The 25082-nt window shown below is 34.0% G+C and overlaps 1 protein-coding gene across 2 annotated transcripts in view; it reads right to left on the reverse strand.

Annotated features, from left to right (window-relative positions):
* Window positions 1-25082, reverse strand: part of KIFAP3 (kinesin associated protein 3) — a 143855-nt gene that overhangs the window by 41107 nt on the left and 77666 nt on the right. For both annotated transcript variants that reach the window (XM_002918565.4, XM_019798997.2), the window contains exons 12-17: window positions 19365-19473; window positions 18000-18112; window positions 17313-17478; window positions 16577-16702; window positions 12928-13026; window positions 7768-7853 (exon numbers count right to left, since the gene is read on the reverse strand). In XM_002918565.4, the coding sequence (XP_002918611.1) occupies window positions 7768-7853; window positions 12928-13026; window positions 16577-16702; window positions 17313-17478; window positions 18000-18112; window positions 19365-19473 (699 nt within the window). The remainder of the gene's footprint in view (window positions 1-7767; window positions 7854-12927; window positions 13027-16576; window positions 16703-17312; window positions 17479-17999; window positions 18113-19364; window positions 19474-25082) is intronic.

Below are 25082 nucleotides of genomic sequence, written 5' to 3' on the forward strand. Positions count from 1 at the left end.
GAAAACCAGCAAAAGCTCATCCAACAGATGAGCAATTCGAAGACCTAGCCTCAAGTATCTTCTTCATCTACCCTCAATGAGTATAGTTTAACAGCCATGGCAAAGGCAGTTTCTTTGTGTCTCAGAGTCTGAATTTATAGGTATTAATATTATGGTAAGGTATAATTCAAAGAACATTGGATTAGGAATTAGGAGGCCCGGGTTCTGTGTTTAGTTCTGATACTAATAGAAATAAGCAACCTTTCACAGGTATTTTAATACCTTTTGGTCTCAGATTCTTCATTTCTAAAATGAAACAAATCTAAGATTTACTGAATTTTTAACATTCTACAAATTAAAACTTATGATTAATACCATTATTTCATAAAGCTTTTGAAACAATTATCCCCCAAAACGAAGAAGACTGGCAGTCTAAGGAGTTCGTTTTAAAAAATTAAATAGCAACTCTAGAAGAATATCCAGTGTCAAAAATTTAATAAATTCAACATGTATCAATTAAAATATGTTCTCTTTAATCCCTCTCCCCCAAATCTCTCCTTCTCTCTTAAACAACCCCTTCCCCCTACTGTCAGGAAATAACTGGGAATTCAGGGATGTCATAGCTCAACCACAGCAAGACACATCATAAAAATTTATCAAGCCATTGTGGAAATACTCCAGGAATATAGTTGTTTTTTCCTTCATTTTTGAAATGCTTCTTTTTACAAAAAGGGTACCCTGATATCCTTGCTTTGAGACTTGAGTGTGTCTTGTCTTTAAAGGTACACATGCTTTGTTTTTTATTTTCTTCTCTTCTCAGCTCCTGACATGATCTTAAGCACTCAGTTTCTATAAAAACTAAAGTGTCATGAAAGACTTATGGTTTGATTTTAAATGGAATGTGCCATCCTTTTTGAAGTCCTACATCATTTTGTTTACTACTTAACCACAGAAACATTGTGAAGCCTTAACCGGCCTATTATCAGAGCCTGTTCACTATCAGGAAAACTCTTTGTAACTGGCTTCCGTCACACCTTGTATCTGATTAACACACTATAGGATAACATAGAACTACATAGATCTGCTTTGTGTTCTAACATAACTGATGGAAAACAGATTTTCCTTTCTCCTTTAATGTGACAGCCCCCTAATTGAGAATGTAATATGGTTTATTTAATACACTTCTTCATACTAAATTAAAGCAGATCTAGAGTAATTTAGTTGCTCATTAAGGTTAAGGTAATAGCCGTTAAAAAGATGCCTTTTTATATCTTAGAAAATACACCGATGATATGTACAGGATAAGTAAATATAGATATACACAAAATTAAACACACATACATAACAGAGTTGTTGACTTTTATGCACATACTACCTATTTCTCAACAGTACTATTCCGAGTTTTGTCCTGCAGTCCTGACTACGACATTCTCTAACCGGACCTCAAACATAATTATCTCTCCAACCTCTGCTAAAGTGCTGAGGAGGCTCATCGGTGCAGTATCATTTTAAATATGTTCAGCAGGGCCACAAAGTTAAAGATAGAACTAAATGAAATTTATTTAAGTAAGAAATCTTGATTTTTATCTTTGGTACTATGCTTGGGTTCTTTCGAATCTAACTACTGCCAATTAAAAAAAAAACAAGCAACATGAGTAAAGCTAGCAAGGAATACATATACATATGATCACATTCATATCACATATATATATACACACACATATATATACGTGTGTATATACATATACACACATATATATACATATATGTATATATTCTATAGTCTAACAAGCTAGAAAAACATCCTAAATTTCTGTCTTTCAGGTTTACACAGTATCAAAACGAACTCCAGAATAGGGCTAACCAAACTCATCTCACTAAACCCAATCTGATTGTATAGAATTGAGAAAAATCTAACTTACAAGTCTGAGCAATGATAACTGGTACCAAGACTATAAAACAAGCAAGAACTAACACCACCTGCTCTGGAAAGAACACCTCAGTAGTTTTCTGTCAGCAATTCACTTAAAAGTCTCTGCTCTCTGCCTGTGCCCAACCTATAAGCCAATTCAAACTGACTGCCATCTACCCATTTTACCCAATCCCCACCCATCTCTGCTTTTGAAGGCCTGTCCCGAAATAATCTGAGTTCTAATGTTAACTCTAATCTACTCCTAAGAAAGTTTCTCTGTAACCCTTGCCAAGATGTTATAAGACATCTTTTTAAAGTGCTTTCCTTTGTTGGTAAGATTAATAAACTTCTGTAGGACACAGGCTTGCCTGGTAATTTTTGTGGGGAATCATACCAATTGATGTCTTAGAGGTTATAGTAAACCTACATTGGTTTATCTCATTTCAAAACACCAGTCTGATTAAATATAATTTTGACTATCCAGGAATAAAGATAGCACCTTGCTTTCCAAGTTTAAAATACTAAAACTAGATATTAATTCCCAGTTATTAAAATATACATAATCTGCCCATGATCATAATTAGACTTACTTAAAAAAAAAAAAGGCCACCATTCAAAATCTGTGACACAAATCTGTGTTAGTATCAGATCGCATGGGCCTGTGGCTGGTTAGAAAGACAACAGACATCACTCTCTTCTACCAGAAAACCTAGGTGCATCCCTTTCCCCCACAAATACCTGATAGATGCAATGTGCCACTCATAGAGAACATCTATTGATAGGGCCACAGAGCACCACTGCTCTTGGAAGGCAAGCTCATATCTAGATGACAGTATCCTAGTATTCTCTAGATCTAGAATTTAAACTTTTACGTTCTAGGGACTCTGTGTTGTTGAGTTTTGTATTCCCAGTGTCTTAGTGTTTTAACACAGTATGTCCTTAATAAACATGTATTAAATGTTTCACAATCCAGTAATGCCAGGGGAGGAATTTGTTTACCAATTGGGGAAGAATTTATGAGGTTATCAAACACTTCATGCAAAATTGAGGAAGTACTGAAGGATAAAAATCTAATTGGGTTTTAGAAGCTGTCTATGATTAGAGGATTCTGTTCTTCCCTTCAGGATTCCCAAGGCTTGGAGGAGAAGAGACAACAATCAACTGCCATATATCCCTTTGGAAGACTAAGAAGTTAGGCTCCTCTCTCCTTGTCTCTCCACTCCTCTCTGCATCTACTCCAATCCCTGTCTCCCACAGCTACATGAAAGGCCTAGTCAGACAGGTGACAACTTGCTGATGAACCCATAGAGAATGCATCACCAAACATAATCCTCCAGGGTACAAGGTGAACTACCACCGCAATCCGTTTCAATTAACCAATTGAGGGCTTGGGCCCAGATACATTAAACAAATCATCACTAATGTAACATTTCCATAATTTGGGGGACAAGCTCTTTACTGCAAAAGGCATATTTCCCTAAGACTTGCAAGGTATCTAAATGTTTCTTATTATTCCACACTGTCTTGAGTAAAAAAGAAGTTTGCTTTCTTAAATTGCCTTAGGCTACAAATATTCTCATTAGCTTTTTTAAAAAAATTATTATTATTATAGTACATAGTCATGCTGAGAATACTAGGATATCAAAGTCCAGAGGTAAAAAGAATCTTCAGAGATCATCCACTCCCATTCCAGGCAGGTTTCTAACTATTTCAGAAAGTTGGTTATTTAGTTATTACTAATGCTAACTGGACAGAGGCTTCACATTCTCCCTTGACAGCTTATTTCTAGTGTTTCATCATCTTTGCTGTGTCTAATCAAAGTTTCTCCTGTTTCGAATTAAGTCAATTTCCTCTAGTTTTACTCTTGAAAAAGATTCAGGACAAGCAAATAGCACCCTGAGTCATGATCAGTAATAGAGTCTGAGCTCAAAGAACCGGACTGGCAGCTATGTCATGTCCAAGTGAACCTGAGAAGCTGTCATCTTACTGATGCATTAAAAGGCCCACTCCTCAAATTTCTCCCAAATAAGGAGGCCTAGCAAGGTAGGAGTGTAACTTTGGTCTGAGGCTAGTGGATAAATTGAGTCCAAATTAAAATAAGTCACCACATGGGTAATTCACAACATGGGTAATTTAACAGATGAGGCACTTCTACACCAGATTCCTGTTTACCACACTGTCCTAATCAAGACCTTTCAGTTAATTACCGTATTAGAATTGCTCTGAAATGGAGTTTTAAAATGACAAATTCAGCCATTTTGCAGAATAATCTTAAAGTAAACTGTAAATAGCAGTATGTCTGTCCAAAATAATACTCCAAATAGCTTTCCATAGTTAAAATCCAAACAGTGAACAGATTATCTTCCAATACCATTTAAACAAATAAATGAACAGAAAATAACATAGATAATTAACTATACCAAAGAAAGAAAATGTTGGTCCAGATATGTAATCAACATAGAAACTCCTTAACAAGGTCTGAATTTTGGTCTAGTTTGAACAAAACAGAGAGTGACCATCATGTGGTAGATGCTTCATATTTTCTCTAATCCTAACAATAACTCTCTAATCCTCAGAAACGTCATTGTAAACTGAATCTTCAAAAAGTGATAAATTGTCTGAGATTATTCAGCAGGTGAGAGAACTAGAATCAGTTGTATTCTAGATGCAATACTCTGTTAGCCCAAGTTGCCATGTTAGAGACGCCAAAAGTTGAAAATAAGATCAGAAACCCTATCCAACTGAGAAGGGGAGAAAAAGTTTTGGGAATGCAGTTCCTTACTATCAAGCTAAAACCGAACCAGGGCTTTGACTCTCATAAATGTATAACAGCGGAAAGGTAAAGAAACATTCTTCCAGCAGAATGTGGGATGTTTCTAGCCCTTCTATCAGCTGTAGACCACTTCTTTCCTTCTAATAAACTTAGTTATGAATATGACTCAGTTGGGTAGCACAGCAGGACTTTTAAATCACATAATTCACACATGAATATCTTTAAATATTCTATTTAATAAGTTTATTTCTAAATCTTTTCAGACTAAAGTTTTCCAATATGTGAAATGAAACAATCCAAAATTACTTAGCATCATATCAAGTACTTACTTTGTTAAATCTCATGTGGAGAGTCAGAGAGAGACTAGGTGAACCTTCAGATTACTTGTTCAAATTTTTTTCATACTAAGTCAAATGATCAGGTAGCATCTTAGGGAGCCGTACATATATAGCTAGCTGATATATCACCAGTTTCATTTTGCTGATTATTTTTCTTTGACGACCTTATCAACAAGGTTCTTTGCAAAAATAATTACCTAAATAATTTTCTTTGTTTACATTTTAACTCTGATCAGGATTTATAAATTCCTTTAAGGACAGTAAAATCAACAGAGTAAAATGAAGATTAAAAATGCTCATTGGATTTAGAAAAATGAAGGCCAGGGTGACTTTAGTGAGAAACATATCAGTGCAATAATGGAGGCAGAAGCCAGAATTGGTTGAAAGGAGGAAGAGGGAAAATGAAGAAGTGAAGGAAGTAATATGTAGACAATTTTTTCAAAACATCGGTTCTAGAGAGAGCGAGCGAGCCTAGGACAGCCATCTAGAAAAAACAGGTAGACACAGGGTGGGGAAAATTCCTGTTTAAGATGAGAGACTTTAGTCCAGAGTTTAAAAATAATTGGGAGTAAAATTTTTTTTCTTATATTCATATTTTATACTAAATATTTTTTAATAAGACGGAGCTGGCATTTTGGAGCTATTGCTAATTTACATTCTAAACCAAACATGCCTAATATGTAAATCTAAACATTATTGTCTTCCATCTACCTTTTCTCAAACAAGAAGGTAATTTAAAAAGTATCCTAAAGGCAATCCATAACAAACTGACATCTTTTTTTCTTTTCATCATTACTTAAGGTAAGATAATGACAAATAGAACTTTAAAAAGTTTTTTTTTATTCTTATACTTTCTATTTTTATTATATACTTCATTTACAACACTGACATTAGTGATCTACTAGAAAATAGTATATGAAGGGCACCTGTCTGGCTCAGTCACGTAAGTGTCCCACTCTTGATTTCAGCTCAGGTTGTGATCTTAGGGTCCTGGGATTGAGCCATGGGTCAGGCTCCATGCTCAGCAGGGAGTCTGCCTGGGATTCTCTCCCTCAACCCCTCCCCCACACTTTCTCTCTAAACTAAATAAATAAATCTTTAAAAAAAAGAAAATAATATATGAGCCATGAAATTATTCTCTAGGAGTAATAAATATTCTCTATTTATTAAAAATAATCCCTGTGACCAGGGGCCTAATGCATGACACATCTGACTGGAGCAAGGATATGTAAAATTTCCTTATTTTAATTTAGAGATCAAAGCTAAAATGCCAATGTACTCAGTTTTAAACCAGTAATGATAGGGACACCTGGGTGGCTCAGTCGGTTGTGTCTGACTCCTGATTTTGGCTCAGGTTATGGTATTAGGGTTATGAGATCGAGCCCTGCACTGGGCTCTGCACCGGGTGTGGAGCCTGCTTAAGATTCTCACTCTCTCTCTCCGTCCCTCCCCCACCTCACACATGTGCTCTCTAAGGGAAAAAAATGTTTAAACCAGTAATGATATACTCCGTGAAATACAAAAAGCAGATGATATCAAATAAGAAATACAAAAACCAGTAATGATATACTCCGTGAAATACAAAAAGCAGATGATATCAAATAAGATCAATTTCTAAAATAAAATGCAGGCAACTGATAAGAAGATACATGATAGTGATAGATTTCATAATGAAATCACTAGCACAAATGCCAACTTAGAGGATTTCTAATAAAGTTGTTAACTGATTCCTTAAAATGTTATTCTGATCCTTTAAAAAGCTTAAGTTAACTTTGAAAACTACTGAATAGGCTATATTCAAGAAGCTTTTTACAGGGTGAGTCAAAATAAAAAGTATTAATCCAGTCCAAAGAAGGAAGCAAGCAAGTTATGTGCAGCAGTACATGCCATAGGTGAAAAAAAACATTTAAAGTAATCGAGTATATGGCACAATCCAGGTTCAAGTCCCAAGTCTAGGCAGAAGACTAGGGTGGGCATGAGCATGATTTCTGAAGAAAAATGTACACAGAGAGCAAGTTTCTAATCCAGGGCTCAGATTATCCTTCTGATTATATTCCTTCCGTTATATATTCTTTAAAAAGTTCTACAGAGAGCGCCTGGGTGGCTCAGTCAGTTAAGTGTCTGCCTTCGACTCAGGTCATGATATCAGGGTCCTGGGATTGAGCCCCACATCGGGCTCCCTGCTCAGGAGGGAGTCTGCTTCTCTCTCTTCCAACTCACGTGCTCACTTTCTCTCTCTCTCTCAAGTAAATAAATATAATATTTAAAAAATAAAAAGTTCTACGGTCATGAATAACATTATTTTTATACGTTTCATCATTCCAAATCAACTTACAAAACAAGTATAAGCATATGACCAAAATCAAGTCACTGAAATAATAATTGGCTTATTAAAAAAGTTTAATGGCCAAATTGCAGAATTGACTGTGTTGAGTTTTGGTAGAAATTCTCATCAAACTCCTGGTCCTATGCAATAATTTTCTCTGCAAAACAGATGATTCGGACATGACATATAGACTAAATCTAAAACTCTGAATATGTAAAAAAAAACCTCCTGAAGGAGCCTAAACTTAAAAAGTTGAAAGTCAAATGTCTTATGCTTAAAACATGAATTTAGTATCATTCTAAATTGTATTTTCAGAGTTTTACCAAAATACAAGTTTGCATTTACATGAAATTCAAAATTCTAAACAGGTGTACAAAGACTTTTTTTCTCCCAAATGAAGACCATTATTACCCTTTTCATTAGAAGAAAAATTACTTACCGCTATAATATCTAATGTATTATCACAGACCTTTCGGATTTCATTATTTTTATCATGCATCAGATCTATGAGATATGCTGGAGCCTCTGAATAAAAGTGGTTAAAGATACAAACTGCATTTGAGATTGAGGCTATTCAAGCATATTAGAAAATCCCACATTTCCTTAATTTCAAATGCTGCCTTGATATCTAACTTCAAATTTTAAAATAGAATCAGTAATAAAAGATGACAAGAGACATTTAACATTTCATTTGTTTAAAAGACAGGGATAACAGAAATAAAATAGAAAAAAAAAACCCACTAAATAAAAATGGGTAAAGAAAACAAAGCCAGTAAATCTCAGAAAGTACAAGACCCTATTTTTGAAAACATGAAAATCATGAACATAACTGAAGAGGGAGCTCTAGACCTGCATAGCTGCAAAGCTTTCTTGATCACACTGGCCCACCTAAAAGTTCAGGAAAATTAATTTCACACAAAAATTGTAACAGAGAAGAATCACAGTCATATCTTGTAAATGGTTATTATGAGAAAAATAACACATTTTCACATAAAAAATGGAAGCTGCAACCTAATATTTAAAGAAAATAAAAGAATTTAAGTAAAGACAATATATGTAAAAGAACAGTATAAATCAAAATTGGAAAACTCAAATAATTCAGAAAAGAACTAAAAGTAAAAATCATTTAAGATATATAAGAACTAAATTTATAGTAATATATGAGTAAACAAAAACAACAGATAAAACTCCAAGAGAAATGGAAGGTAAAAAGGAAGAAAATTGTAAAATTTAAAAATAAATAAAAAGAGAAAATATTAGAAAATGACAATAGTAAAGATAGGCAAAGAAGATCCAACATAACAAATTCCAAAGGAGACAACAAAAGCAATAAAACAGAACAAATAACTAAAAACTATAATTCAAGAGAACTTTCCTGAAATTGGGGTGGGGGGGAGAGAACGACATACTGAAAGATCAGACTTGATACTTGGAAAAATCAATCAAAGATGATGAATACCATGTCAAATTCTAATAAAGGTACTTGGCTTTAAATAAAAAACAAACATTCCTCTGGTCTTACTGGCAAAAAGATCAAAGTCATTTATAAAGGAAAGAAAAGTAAATTGTCATCAGACATTATGACAGATACCAATAATTAGCAGACTACAGACTTCACACTGGCATCAATTCAGGCAAGAAGACAGTGGAAAAATACCTTTCACCTGCTGAGAAAAATAACTAGCAATCTAAAACTCCATATTCTGCTAAATTATTATTAAAGAAAAGATGCTAGTTATTTTCAGATAGAGATATATTTTATTATTCAGATACTCACTTAGCAGTATAAGAGAATGTAATTATGAAAGAAAACCAATAGAGAAATGGAATTCAAGAAAAAAGAGTAAACAAGGGAATAGGTCAACACATTATAAGTCTTAAAAAAGCACTGGTTTTTAAAAGGCAATAACTAAAATAATAATTCATTTTTAAATGTCATAAAAATGAGGTGAAATTATTATACTAGATAGTAAATAAAATGGAAGATGGGAGTGGAGACATTAGACTTAGAAGTAGAAGGATGCGGTCCTTTAAAATTGGAGAGAATACATGTTGAAATTTGGGTTTAACTCCCAAAAGAAAAGAAATGGAATATATAAATAACAAATAAGTAGGGGAAAAGGGAAGAATAAAGAAAACTCACAAGAAACCTCAATGAATCTAAAAGAGGCAATGAAGAAAAACTTATAATCTCCAATACAGTCGGTCTTGGTTAAAGTAGGATTTGAAACAGAAGCCACAGGTTTCTACCAAGAAACTTTAGCACATGTGTACAAGCACATGACATTCTTTGTAGCACTAATTAAAATGCCAAAAACATTTTTATCAAGTTTCACAGCAAGTAGCAAAGACAGAGATTAGCCCACATCTACACATCAGTACTACTTACTATTTTTCTTGGGGGCAAACAAAGGACATATTTAAAATATAGAAAAAAATACAGAATGATATATTCTCAGGGAGACTCTAAAAGGACCAAGTCAAATTTGGCTTATTTTCCCATTCTGCAATTTTTGGGATTCTGTGAAAATTAATTATTACAATAGCGCTGGTTCTCAGTTTTAGATTCTCAATTCCTATCAACTGTGCTGAGAGCTATTTTAAATATTTCAAACATCTTAATATAAATCATATGTTTACCTAATATAAGTCTATACCAGCCATCTCAAACATCAAGTTTCTTTCATTCTGTTAAAAATAAAATAATGTTTATCAAATTCTCTAAATTTAAAAAATGGGAAAAATGGTTTATTGCCCAATAAATCTTTATTTAAAAATTTATCAGTCATAGCAAAAATCACAATAAAATGCTTAAAATTATGGTGAAATATTTTAATAATAATTTCTAATTATGTGACAAAAGACAATAAGGCATATTTAAATGTCACTGATATCAACAAAGTCCCGGATTTTGAACACCAAATCATTGGGCAAAAGCACTCTAGCAATCTTTACCCAATTGTAAGGCATGGATGAAGGCATCAGATCTAAGCAGTATTCCTTGGTGCTTTTGTAAAATTTTGAATCAGCAGATTTTTTATGTCCCATTCCCTCCACTATCAACATATTAAATTCTTCAGAATAACTATAAATACTTCAGATCCAATGACTTAACAAAAATTGAACTTGGGAAAAAATAAAGTTACACTGAGAAGAAAAATCAAATGGAAGTTGTCTTAATACTGTGACCTTTGATAATTTGGTACTGAGAGTACATTTTAAGCAGACAGACCAGGGTAGAGATGCTTATTCACTTATGCACACTTATTCACTATGTACTAGCGCTCGATAGGCACTATAAATATTTCATTCTTCTTTAGTCCTCAGAAAAAAACCGTATATGATGACGTGTAAACAAAGGTAGTCTTTCAAAGAAGTTGCCTAAGAAAGCTATGCTTTCTCTTTAATGTTTTCTAACACGTGTTTCATGTTCAGAGATGCCCAACCCAGAAAGGCATATTAAAGCTTCTGAGAAGACACTGTAGCAAGAAAACCTGTTTAATTCAGCACATTCCCAACTCATTTATCACAGAACCTTTATTCATTAAGCAACTATTAATACAAAAAAAAAAGTTCCATGGAACACCACTGGGGAAAGTGATGTTAACACTGCTGAAAAGAGTGTACTGGAATTTATTTTCCTGAGGGGGTCAGTTTATAAGCCACATTTAAAAAATATTTCTTTGTGATAAAAGAAGATCTCTCTGATGTGGCTGTTAAGGCAAAACAGTATTTGCATATTGATAGCCCATATCAAAATGAATATTTCTCAGACAGACTTATTATTCTTGAGACTTGACTCTTGGGAGACTTTATATGGCTCCAGAAATTAATCTTGTCCTCAAAAGCAAGGCAATTTCCTCCAAAGATGATACTTAAAGCATGTATCACTGGCTTTGAATATAACACCGAAGGAGTTGCCAAATGTTTTGAGCGATGACCCAGATCATTAAAAAAAATAAAAAAAGTCTCCCAAGATATTAATTTTAAAAGGGCATTGACCATTTAGAGACATGTGTTCACTGACCAAACAAGTACTAACCACATGCCAGGTACTGTTAACTTTTGAGGATAGATAAAGATGAGGAAGACTAAGCTGGTCCTTAAGCTTGAAGAGCTCAAAATCTTTTGGTAAAAACAGGCATACAAATATACAATTTAATGTTCTTTATTGAAGGTAAAAATATGTTACTCCTACTGGGAAGGAGGGAGGCTTAACTGAGAAGATGGCTTATAAATCTGCCTTTGCTGAGCTGAGATCATTAGCTTAAGAAAAAGACAAATGCATTAGAGGCTGCTAAGGCACACGAGGAGGCAGTAAGATGGGTCCTGTGTGATTCTGCTGTGCTAAGAGAAAACTGTGTATTATAGAGTTAAAGGGGGAACTTTGGAAAAATAGATTAAGGTCAAGCTAAATTTAGATTTTTCACATGGGTAATGAAGAACCTTACCAGTGGAGTTCAAAAGTAGGTTTTTTTTTTTTTTTGGTACACCAGCAGATCACCATGATAACACACACACGCACACTCAGCTTAGATACCACTTCCACAGCCAGCAGTTCATGACATCCTCAGACTTGGTTATATATCCTCTCCTGTGCTCAATGCACATACCTTTATGACATTAATACACTGAACTATAATTTTATATTTTGTATTTACTTGTCCATCTCTTCAATTAGGCCATAAACTCCTTGAGTACAGGGACTGACTTTTTTTTTAAATATATCTAACACTTAAAACAGTATCTGTTAGATGATTAGAACTTGGCAGATGTTGCATTATGAATAATTATGTATAGTAAAAGAGACAGCAGACACGAAATGTTCAGTTATGAGACTGGTGGATAGTACTTTTATTAGCCACTATGAATACAGAAGGTAGACTGTTTTTCAGGAGAGGATATTTGTATTACCAACTATCCTTTTGAATGTAATAATGATAAACTATCACTTACTATCTCTGTTTGTTGGAAACAACTACAGGCACTTTAAGTTCATCAGTACTTAACAACAGTCATATAAGGCAGGGGGTCTTCATTTTAATAATATGGCCATTTTATACATGGAAGATTTTATGCTCAAGGAAGATTAGGTAACTTATACAAGGTCCTGCAGCTTTTAAGTGGCATTGATTACAATGCTCTTTAGATAGGTGGAAGATATCCAGATGGCAGTTAGCAACAAATGCCTGGGACCCAAGAGATTTTGAAGATATTAAATACTTAGTATATAGCTGATAGCTGATGTCATGGGAACAGATGTATTTTCCCATGTAGAGTGAACACGGTAAGATTGAAAGAGTACTAAGGACAGTCTAAGGAACATCTGATATTTAAGTTAATAGAGAAGGCAGTTCTGATGTGTTTGTTCAGTTCTTGGGAATCACAGCCTGACAAGTTAATAGAATTGTTTGTAAGATGCTACCTATATACTGATTTGGGGCCAACAGCTTCCAAAAAAATACCTTGCCTTCTAAAATTATTTTGAAGCTTGATATTTCCTACATTATATGTACATATGCTAGAAAAAATACCTAAAGATGCATTTTTTTCTGAGTATGTGAAATGTCATTATCTATTGTAAACATTAAAAGGATACGTGTTTCCTTGATTATGACATCTCTCGTGGCTTGGTGGAAAACCATCTGGTAGAAGACGTAAATTATCTGACATACAAATTCATCATCTTCTTGTTGAGCTGAAAGGAAGCAGAACACTTCAAGTGAAAGAATACTATAGTTATATATAAAATTGAAAAACATTGACTGGAATAGTGGAGAATGAGAAAACTAAAAGTGACAGGAGTCAGGTAAAGGACAACCAGTTTACATTATTTGTAATACATAGGTGGCATATGTGATTTATATCTATTTAGGTATTTTTTCTAAATTCCATGATGATGATCAGTGCGGAAATTTGTAACATATTTTCAGAAGCTTTAGTAATTCTGGTTACAGTTCAACTAAATAGGTTAAATTACTTTGAAATACGAAGATAAAAAATAAGATTTTGAAAAAGAGAAATTATATCAGCTTTGAGTTTAAACCAGACTACTTGAGATTTTCCCAAAAGATCAGGTTGTACTTAGGAAGAACGGAAGGCCAAGACTGGTTTAAGAACACAGTAACAGTGCTTCTCTGTAATTCTCGCTATATTTTGCCCACAGGTATAAAGATATTATTAAATTAACTTCTATGTCCCCAATGCGACTTGGCAACACTTACTAACACTTGTTTTTTGGTTTGGCCCATCATAAGAACTTTAAAACAATTCTAATTTGTGAAATAAATCTGGTTCTATATTTTTTGTCTGTACAATATTGACTTTACATGAGAAAAACAGTTCTTAAAAAAATCACACCTTCTGAATTCTCAGTTTTTGGTAGAAAAACTAAAAAGAGGTATTATTCTTGAATAATGTTAGCAAAATTCAATTTTACTTATTGTCATGAAATAATGAGTTATTTCAGTTTTAATCAAATTGATTATAATAGTAAAAATAATGTTATATAATCACAAGAGTAATTAATAAATGTTTAATATCATATAAAGAATAGTTTAACAGAATAGTTGATGTCCACTGATTAATATGTAACGGCAAAAGCAAACTCATAGAAATCTAATTTTCAGGTGCTGGTTTGAAATTTGATTTATTAACAGTTTTTTGTCAACTCTTGCAACAGTTCAATGATATCTGTTAGACACAGATTTACAGGTCAACAGAGCATCTAACTAGTTGTGTAGAAGAAACTGTAGGCCCCTTAAAGTCCAAAGGATTTCCCTCACTTACTTGCCAATGTACCACTCTCCCAGACTACTTGGGCTAAAATTCCATTAATTACTCTCTTGGTATACAGTGTTCCCTCACTTAATCCCAAGGCTTTTAATCATGAAAACCCATATATTTCTTTATTTTATTTTGCTATTGAAATATAGATGACATATGTTATATTCATTTCAGGTGTACAGCAGTGATTCGACAGTTCCATGTATCACTCAATGCTCACCACGATAAGTGTAGTCACCACCTGCCACCATATGTTATCACAGTATTATTGACTATATTCCCAGAAATCCATGTAGTTCTTAAAAAGAGAGTTATATAGCCTCTGCTTATGATAACCTTACAGCAGAGAACATTAAAACATAGTAAAACATTGTGAGCTGACTCTGTCAGCTTGCTTTATACATATCTCAGCTCTTTCAATCATAATCAATGTGGAACAGCAATTCAAGAAGACAGGTCAGTTGTTTCAACTTTCTCCAGCTCATCACAAAATCCTCATTCTCACTCTGCCAAATACATTGTTTTCACTTACACCTCCCAACTACCTCTCTTTTAATTATTTCTAATCTGAAAACTCCTGGCTACGAGAAGGGTGGGCCAAAGTAAATGTAGGAACACTTCAAATATGAAGGTATTATCTCTAGATGACCTATTAAAATGCATTATGTTAAGAAACTTACAAATCAAATTTTTAAAAATTCAAAAGAGAAATTTTTAAAAATTCAAAAGACTTAAATAGGTATTTAACTTTATTAGCCATAACTAACTGGCCAATAAATACAAACAGGTACTCAATTATTAGTCATCAGGGAAATGCAAATTAAAACCGCCACTCTGAAGGCTACATTTAAGGGACCAATACGTCCAGATGCGGGGGTGATGCAGAAGAACCGGAACTTTTGCACATTGCTGGTGGGGCTGAAAATTGGCACAACTACCTTGAAAAACATATCGGCATTATCTACTAAAGCTAAACATAGGTGGACTATTATGACCCAACAATTCTACTCCTAGGCCTATGTTTAATAGGAATGAATACATATATGCATCAAAGTAAAGGTTTAAGAATGTTCACAGGAACATTATTTATAATAGCATTTCTCCCATCAAAAAAACCCTATTGTCTACCAATAGTAGAATACAGCATAGTGTACAGCAATGAGACGAAACACACTTCTGTACGCAACACAGATGAACCTCACATTCTAATGTAAGGCAAAATCCCCTGGATTCTATTTATATAAAGTTCAAAGCCTGGCAGAAGTAATCTATATGCAATAAAAGGAAGGAGAGAAACCAATTTGGAGAGGGTGATAAGGACTGGGAGGTGGCACAGTAGGGACTTTTAGGGTGATGGTGATGTTTTATTTCCTTATGTGAATGCAAGTAACATGGGTGTGCTCACTTTGAGAAAACATTGAGCTATATTTTGTATTTTTATGTATGTTATACTTCAAAATAGTCTATTGAAAATAATACAAATTGCACATATATTATACTTGTACAGGAAAGATTGAGATTAGAATGTCTTTTTAGGTTTCCCATACCTTGCAAAATTTCTATGTTAAAGACCTAACCCCAAATGTGACTCTAATTTGGAGACAGGTCTATAAGGAAGTAATTAATGTCAAATGAGGTCATAAGGGTGGAGTCCTGACCCCACAGGATTAGTATCCCTAAAAGAAGAGATACAGAGTGTTGTGCATGTGCTTGTACTCTCTCGCTTGTGCTCTCTGCCCTGTGGGGATGTGATGACACATCCAGAAGGTGGGCTTCTGGAAGCCAGGAAGAAAGGCCTTATGAGGAATCAAACTGGCTGGCACTTTGATCTTGAACTTCCCAGCCTCCAGAACTATGAGAAAATATTTTCTTTTGTTTAGGCCACCCAGTCTATGGTGTTTTGTTATGGCAGCCTTAGTACACTAACACAAGGTTCTGGAGAACTTGACGGTAATAGAATAACATTAGATTCAGATAGATTTTGTATGCAATGTGGAAAACAATGAATCCTGGCCCCTAAAAAACAATACAAAGGTTAGGGAAAAACCTTATCCAGGCCTCATTGTCCAATACTCTAACCATAGCCACTGTGGCTAATTAAATTAAAATTAAATACAAAATCCAGATTCTCAGTCCCAACAGCCACATTTCAAGTACTCAATAGCCACATGTGTTGGAAAGCACAGAGAACACTTTCTTCATTACAGAAAGTTTAGAGGACAATACAGGACTTAGGAGGGAATAGGATGCTTAGATGAGCTTCCAAATTAACCTTTCTGATTAGAAATCAAGATATTAAAAAAAGGGTTTGCACAAGATAGGAAATCTGATTCAATCAACACAAAGCTCAACAGAAAGAAAAGATAGAATATTAGTATTTCATGATTGAAGATCTTTTATATTTAAAAGTGTAAATATCCTATTTATATATTAACATAAAAATAAAATAAATTATAATTTACCATTTAGCAATTCAATGAGTGCAGGGATTATCCCAGATTTGGCTAGCAGTGCAGCACAAGAGTCATCCATAGACACAGTTCCAATCATTATGACCACTTCTAAGACAAGGTCATCTTCTGCAGCACCTAGTCATGTCAAAACCACAGGAAGTTTTCAAAGAAATGTCCTGATCCATTTATATTACCAAAATTTCAATGCCCAGAAGAGATACTGTAAGCTATTAAATCAGTGCTTATAAATCCTTACTTAACATGCTTATAAATTTGTCCTTTTCCCCACACTTCTAAGCTCAATGAAGACAATTCATAGTGGTGGGGAAGGGCAGTAGAGAAGTAAAGATACATTTTTGAAAATATAAATGAATGACAATGTAAACACAGAAAACAGAAGACTCATTTGAATGACTCAAAGAACTTTCTGTGTGCATGTGTATGCATATATAGAAAGATATGCTATTTGGTAATTTTAAAAAGACAGGGTTAAAAAAATAAGCAGGATAGGGAAGGGAAACTAATATCAAGAAAATATATTGTTAGGAAAAAGAATACATATATATAAGTGGAGACCTAGTGACCACCTTTTTGGGAAGAAGAAACTAGAACTAGAGCTGAAACTCAAGGTGTAGGAAGAAAATGTGTTACCTAATATAATACTGGTCACAAAATACTGCTGAGCAGCCTTACCCACAACAGAAAGAAATAATGATTATGCAAAAGGGAAATACTTAGCACAGACCTGGTTTTAATTTATCCTTGAGGTATGGAACTAACTTGTATTCCTTAAGAACCAATTCCCAGTCTAAGTCTGGAATGGTCAAATTTGCAAGAGTTCCCAAACATTCAATCACAAACTCCTCTTCCTCGTCATTAGAGATCTGGGCTGCAAGGTCCCCAACATAATCCTAAATAAAAAAGAATTTTAATACAAATTTAAAATATGATTTCTGCAGAAGAACTGATCTGATAACATAAACCACTGGAAGAAAAAAAGGAGTATCAAACATGATTCTTGTTTTAATAATCTTAAGCCAAACTGCTACAGGAGCCATTGGTTTAAAATTTATTTATTTTTAAGTAATGTCTCCACCCAACATGGGGTTCAAACTCACAACCCTGAGATCAAGAGCTGCATGCTCTTCCAACTGAGCCAGCCAGGTGCCCCAGAAGCCGCTGGTTTAAAAGGCAAGAAAACTGGAGTGAGGATGGAAGGGTTAGGGGTAGGGACCATAAAACAAAAACAAATTTAAAACTTAGATTGGGATTTCAAGAAGCTAAACTTACAAGGAAGTTGGTAACAAAAGAAGCAACTTAGGTCATGAGTTCATATTTGATAAGAGTTCAATTAGAGTTTTATTTCTAAATGTAGCACTTTAAAGCTTTAATTCTCAGGCTATTTTAATAGACAGAGAGAAACTATACTTACAATAAATAAATTTTTAGTTGGTCCATCATGCTGGGAAATGTTCCTAATCATTTTCATCAGCAACGGATCCTTGAACTTCAGAGCCCTCTTCATGAGCATCTTCAGCCCATTTCCTACGAAAAACCAGAAAACTCCTCCAATAGAATTAAGATTCATTTAAATTTCATGATTTTTTGTTGTTTATAATTCTCAAAAAAAACCCCAATTTACACATGGTTAAAATGCATGAACCTTAAGTGTACAATAAATTAATTTTGATAAATTTATGCCCCTGGATAATTCATACCCTTATCAAGGTATAGAATATTTCCATTCACTCCAGAAAGTGCCCCTTCTCAGTCAATTCTCTTCCCCAAATGTAATCGTTTCTCTTCTCCTTTTCCTCTTCCTCCTCCTCGTTTTCCTTCTCTTTCTTCTTTTTAAACATAGATTAAGTTTACCTGTTCTAGAATTTCACATAAATGGCATTACATAATATGTGCTCTTTTGTGTATGGAACAGGCACTACGAATTTTAACAATGTAAATACTTTTTTACCCAGAAAAGTTGTATTTCTAGGAATTTATCCTAAAAATGGAAATTTGAAAAGTTTCAGAGAAAGGAAAATTACTGCAGCATGCTTTGTTACAGAATAGAAGTGGCAGCAAACTAAATATCCAAAATATCTGATTAAATTCTAGAAAATCCTTTAATGGATTATTTTGCAGCTATTAGCAATTATGTTTTATAAAAGTATTTAATCACATGGAATGAGATTCAAGATATTACTACCTTAGAAAAAGTCACCATATACAGATAGAAAAACCCCATTTTAGTTAAAAAATATACAGAAGCATTGCACCAATATTTTACCTATCATTATCTCTGGATAGCGAGAGTAGAGATTTTAATTTTTAACTCATTTGTCCTTTTTTTTTCCCTTTAAAACAAACACATAAACTTTTCAAATAAGAAAAAACTATTGAGGATACTGGAATATCATATTGAATGACAAGCTATTTTATGAAGTTATTATAGAAACAAATACCAATATATATTTTTCTACTGACTTATCTTACACTGTAACAGACTGTTTTCCAAATAAAAAGTTTTGTTTCATCCAGAAATGTTTTTAAAATTCAAATTTCAATTAAGGATAACTAAATCCTGGTTTACAAAATGTTACTAAAGGGTGTTTCTACTCATGATATAAGAGTATTTATTCTGAATCTATTTAACCTTCAAAGATTAGAGTTATACTTTTTAAAACTATTTAAAAATAGTATTTACAGAGCTAGTATAATTCTTAATTCCTAATTATTTCTTTTCCATCATTTGCCAGTTGCCATATGACAGAGGTTATCTACGAAGCTCAAAGGCACTAACCTTCACAGATAAGCTGTACATTCCTTTTGTTAGCAGCAAGATTAATGCAGAAAGAAATGAGTTCCAAGTCAATTCGTTCATCTGAACATTCAAACAGCATCTTCATTAACTAGCAAAAAGCACAGGGAATATTTTATTCAAAAAAAACAAAAACATTAGAAGTATTTTATTACAATGTATTATCTTAGATCATATGTTGGGAATAATATAATACAATTATATTTCAACTCATGAAGTGGTAGGTTGTCACTACTGACTAATTGAATGGATGGTTAATGAACTACAAGATGTTTGGTATTTTATATAAACTACCAAGTACTTGGAGAATACAGGAGGAATATTAGATACAGCCTTTGCATTTAAATAATTAAAAATATTGTATAGAAGTAGGGCATTCTGAGCAAATAGCTTGTGCACAGGTTGCAAAGTAAGGAAGAACAAAAGAAGGCAAGCATGGTTGCAGTGAATGAAACAATGTTCAGAGACATGGTAAAAGCCAGATCATTCAGGGTCTTGAAGTACATGTTAAAGATGTGGGGCTTCATTTTAAGGATAATGGGAAGCCCTTAAAGGCTTCTAAATAAGTAAATTGTCAGGAAAAGACTTGTACTTCAAAATGATCTGGCCAGTGTGGAAAATAGACTGATACAGAATAAGAAAAGGTGGGAAAACCAGATAGGAGACTAGAGGAAAAGTCCAGGCAAAATGATGACTACTTGTGCTAGATGGGGCCGTGGGGATAGAGATAAAAGGTTGGATCAGAGATATATTTAGGAATGAGAATCAAAATGGGATTTAATAACTGACTAGATGTTGGGGTTAGGGGAGAGGAAGGGTCAAAATGACTCCCAGATTTGGGCACTGACCAACAACATGAATGGTGGTGCTAACATTTACCAAACAAGAAAAACTAGAGTAGAACTTTATTTAATTTTTTAAAATATTTTATTTATTTGAGAGAGAGAATGAAAGAGAGAGCATGAGAGGGGGGAGGGTCAGAGGGAGAAGCGGACTCCCTGCTGAGCAGGGAGCCCAACTCGGGGTCACAGGACTCTAGGATCATGACCTGAGCTGAAGGCAGTCACTTAACCAACTGAGCCACCCAGACACCCTAGAGTAGAACTTTAAAGGGAAGATAGTAATATTGGTGTTATGCTGAGTTTAATAAGCTGTCTATGTGATAGTCTGGTGCACATATTCAGTAGAAGTTATAAATGCAACCCTGAGTTTAGAAGAAATGTTTGCACTGGAGATTTAGGAATTGTTATATATGGTTGATGACTGAAGCTGTAAGCTGGATCTAATCATTTGCGCATGGGTAGAAAATGAGAAAAGAACTCTATTAATGATAAGAGAAAGAGAAGGTGGGTCTGAAAAGCAGCAATCAGAAAAGTAGAAATCTAGGAAAAAGTCGGCTACCTAAGCCATCTATCAGTAATCTAGATTTGTCATGATGAGAGACAGTTGCTATATTAAAGGAGAAATGAACAAACTTTATGCTATAGGTTTGAGAAACTAGTCTTCTATTATTGGTAAATCAGCAGTTTAACTTAGTGTATATTATGTAAAGATATTTTCCTCTAAGTTAAATTGCTAAGACATAGGGAAGTCAATCCTACAATTTATTACATAGGGATTTCTTATCTCTTGTCTCAGAGCAATACCTTTTCATGCCTTTGTGAATCCAGCACAGTGTCTTATTACAGTAAGTGAATAATAACTATTTGTTGACTGGTTAGACCCTATTCTGTTAAATCTTGTTTTAATTATTCTCTACATTAGCTTCAGAAAACTTTTAATTTTCAAAAAGGATATATGGTCAACACACAAAAATCAACTGTCTTTCTATGTTGTAGCAATGAACAACTGGAAACCAAAATTAAAAACATAGATCCAGAGCGCCCCGGGTGGCACAGTCCAATATGCATCTGACTCTTGGTCTCAGCTCAGGCCCTGATCTCAGGGTTGTGATACTGAGCTCTGTGCTCAGCACAGAGTCTGCTTGAGTTTCTCTCCTTCTCCCCTTGCGCCCCCCCCCAACTCTCTCTCTCTAATAAATAAATCTTAAAATAAAATAAAATAAAATAAAAACAAAGATCCACTTAGAATTGCTCCAAAAAATTATACCTCGGTAGGTATAATCCTAACAAAACTATACTTTTATATATATACTATATGCTGAAAACCACAAAACACTATGGCAGGTTAATAGTTGGCAATGTATTTGCCTTTTTCCAGAGGACAGCTCTTTAATCACAAATGTTGCTACTAATGGAATCTTTATATAAAGAATCATTAACACTAATAATATTACAGAATAAAAAAATTCTATGGCAAAACTAAAATAATCTTAATCCATTGGATATGCATTTAACAGATTTTGCTACCCAGCTATACATTAACTACCACTTAAAAGTAAATTACAAATTAATAAAAATGTAGGTGATAATCCCCTAATTAATGTAATTAGTATGTTTTTCATTCTCTAATTAAAAACTTACTATGGATTTTTCCAAACTTTCATATAGGCAAGAAATTTCTTAACAGTAATAAAAATCTGTTACAGCAAAGCAAAATTTTATCTGTTGCTATTTACTTGAAATTAACCTTGTAGTATGAAAATTGCCCTTACAAATGGGGTTAGAAGTGATCTGTTTAGAAGCTGAGGGATTATGTTTTTTGTTTTGTTTTTGGTAATTTTCATGTTAAATTCTGTGGTGAAGTAATCAGAAGCTAGATTTTTAAAAAATAACACAGTTTGAAATCTTATCCAACTACCCCCCTCCAAATCAAGAGAAATTAGGACTAAATGTGAATGAAATGTATCATGATATAGAATTAGTTTTTCATAATAGGAAAGAGAAACACTTCAATTTTAATTAAAGCATTCACATGGGAATAACGAAAATAATAGTTTCGTTCAAACTCCATGTGCAACATTATGTCTCTAATTTGATTGCTACCCATGGCACTTCAAAAGTAAGTGTAATTGCTGACAACTAGGAAATATTAAAACTAGATTTGTCCTGTTTTAACTATGTCCATTGTCATCTTTTACTAATTTAACAGGAAAGCACTAAAAGGGCTTCAGCCTGTGCAATGAAGAGGCAATAGTGTTCAATCAGACAAGTCCCATATTGAGTATCAGATACCAAAGACCCACGACTGAAATCACTGTGTCTAGACTCTCTGGCACCTGACTTCACTTATTTACCAGTGACCAGAGGCCAACCCCCACAGCTCTCTGTATTCACATACACCTCTACTGCCCCCATCCCCCCACCCAAACATCTTTGAATGATTATGGCAGAACTTTGCATGCCTCAGGAATCTCTTCTGACTGGCTACTCCCTAACTCTGCTGTTTGAAGTGATGCTCTGGTTTCTGAACTTCAGCAGATAATGGCAGGCAGGAGCAAAGGGGGCTGTCAGAAAGGACGTTTACCAGCATTCAGCTAAAAAGAAGCATGTAGATCAAAGAGGGGCCAAATAGGACAACTGTGGTGGAAAACATGTGGATCACTATGAAGATTCTTACACACTGTTCTGGGTAAAATATTAAATAACACCATGACATCATTACCTAAACATGTACTTTGATTGCCCATTCTAATACCAATAAATATTTTTATACGCATCTGGATGGCATTTACACCTATTTAAACAGAACATGCATCTTAGAGGTCTAAATAACAATGAACTGTTAATGTGTACTTTTAACTATTATTACAATACAACTATTAACTCCTGGTTATCCCCAAGCTTGCTTACCTGAAACAATTCACCCACTGAGACCATTAAGATCATACATAAAGTCAGCCTTGCCCTAGACCCCAAATTTTGCAGAATGGTAACATAATAGGGGAAAAAATTAGAATATACTGGATAATTAGAGGCACTAAAGTACAAAAGAAGAAAAGCAATATAATATTGGGAGATTATGAGGCATACTGAACATATAATCACCTACTCCTGAGTGTTAAATAATTTACAAAAAAACTCTTAATTACAGATCTCTCTTATAAAACATATATAAGAAAGGCAGTATTTAAACTGGACTATGAATGGATCCAAAATAATGTGAATGATTTGATATTTTATTAATAGTACCTTACTTTTGTATAGTGTTTTAGGGTTTATAAAGCCCCTTTACATAAATATGTAATGTAATTAAAGAATATGACCATATTCTACATTTTTTTGTCATTGAAATGAATATGGGTGACTACTGAACCACTGCTTTCCTACTTTCAAAGTTATTTTAGACTTTTCATTTGAAAATCATTTGCAATACCTGACAGTCTTTACTAAACAAAAATTTTTTAATTTTTTATGCATATGTAATTAATGTGCATAATTTCAAAGTTAACCAAGTATTACATTAACTCTAAGATCCAAACCTCAGATACACCTTTATTTAATAAGTAGGTTAATCAGTTGCTGTCACAAATAGTTAATTTTAAAATTTTTTTAAAGATCTTCTATTTTGGGGCACCTGGGTGGCTCAGTCAGTTGAGCATCTGCCTTTGGCTCAGGTCATGGTCCCAGGGTCCTGGGATTGAGCCCCACATTGGGCTCCCAGCTCAGCGGAGAACCTGTTTCTCCCTCTCCCCCCTGCTTGTGCTCTCTCTCTCAAATAAATAAAATCTTTAAAAAAAGGATAAAAGATCTTTTATTTTTATTTTTTAAAGATTTATTCATTTAGAAAGAGAGAGAGACCAAGAGAGAAAGAGAGAGCACGAGGAGGGGAGGAGCAGAGGGAGAGAGAGAGAATCCTCAAGCAGACTCAATGCTGAGTGTGGAACCTGACACGGGGCTTGATCTCAGGACCCTGAGATCATAACCTGAACTGAAACCAAGAGTTGGACGCTTCACCAACTGATCCACCCAGAAGTCCCAAGACTTCATTTTTAAGTAATCTCCACACCCAATGTGGGTCTTGAACTCACAACCCTGAAATCAAGAGTCACACACCCTACTAACTGAGCCAGCCAGGTGTCTCAATAAATACTTTAAAAACTAGTTTTAAAATCATTAATCTGAGTAGACACTACCTCTGAAAGAAGTATCTTTTTAACTTGGGAAGGAAGTTTGGAAATTGCAATTTAATCCCAGATTTCCTTTCCATGATTCTGTTATTCTATAATGAATTTGGGACTGGATGGCAACCAAGCCATGTCAAGTTTTCCTTAAATATGTCAAAACAGAGCCCTATGAAGTACAAGTTATAGGATACATAGCACTTCAGGACCAAATGTATTCAAGAGTATCATTTGGTTTCTTAAAATATGGCCTCGTACTAAAAAGCTTCAGGATGTTTATGATGTAATTTGGTAACATCACCACACTATTCCTATAAGGGTTGTATTTTTATAAAAAATAATAAAGAATGTTGACTACTAAACGAGTTTTGGAAGATTTTGCTCATGAAATATAGTTCATAAGTATTCTGAAAACTCCCATTGCAGAAATGTTTGATGTTACAAAATTATGTCAAGTAAACATGCATGAATATTGTTCTTGAAAAGGTATGGGAGAATTTTCTACATACAAAGTTTTCAACTGCAATAATGATGTGGCAGAAATGACCTAAACAGTCTCTTCTTTCTACTTCTTTATTTAAAATAAAGTTTTATGTCTCATGTTTGAAATTATACATTCTAAAAGAGAATAATTCCAGATTGAAGATTCAACAAAATAAGTTTTCTGTCCTTTTTTA

The sequence above is a fragment of the Ailuropoda melanoleuca genome, chromosome 8, assembly GCF_002007445.2.
Source record: "Ailuropoda melanoleuca isolate Jingjing chromosome 8, ASM200744v2, whole genome shotgun sequence".
Taxonomy (NCBI): Eukaryota; Metazoa; Chordata; class Mammalia; order Carnivora; family Ursidae; genus Ailuropoda; species Ailuropoda melanoleuca.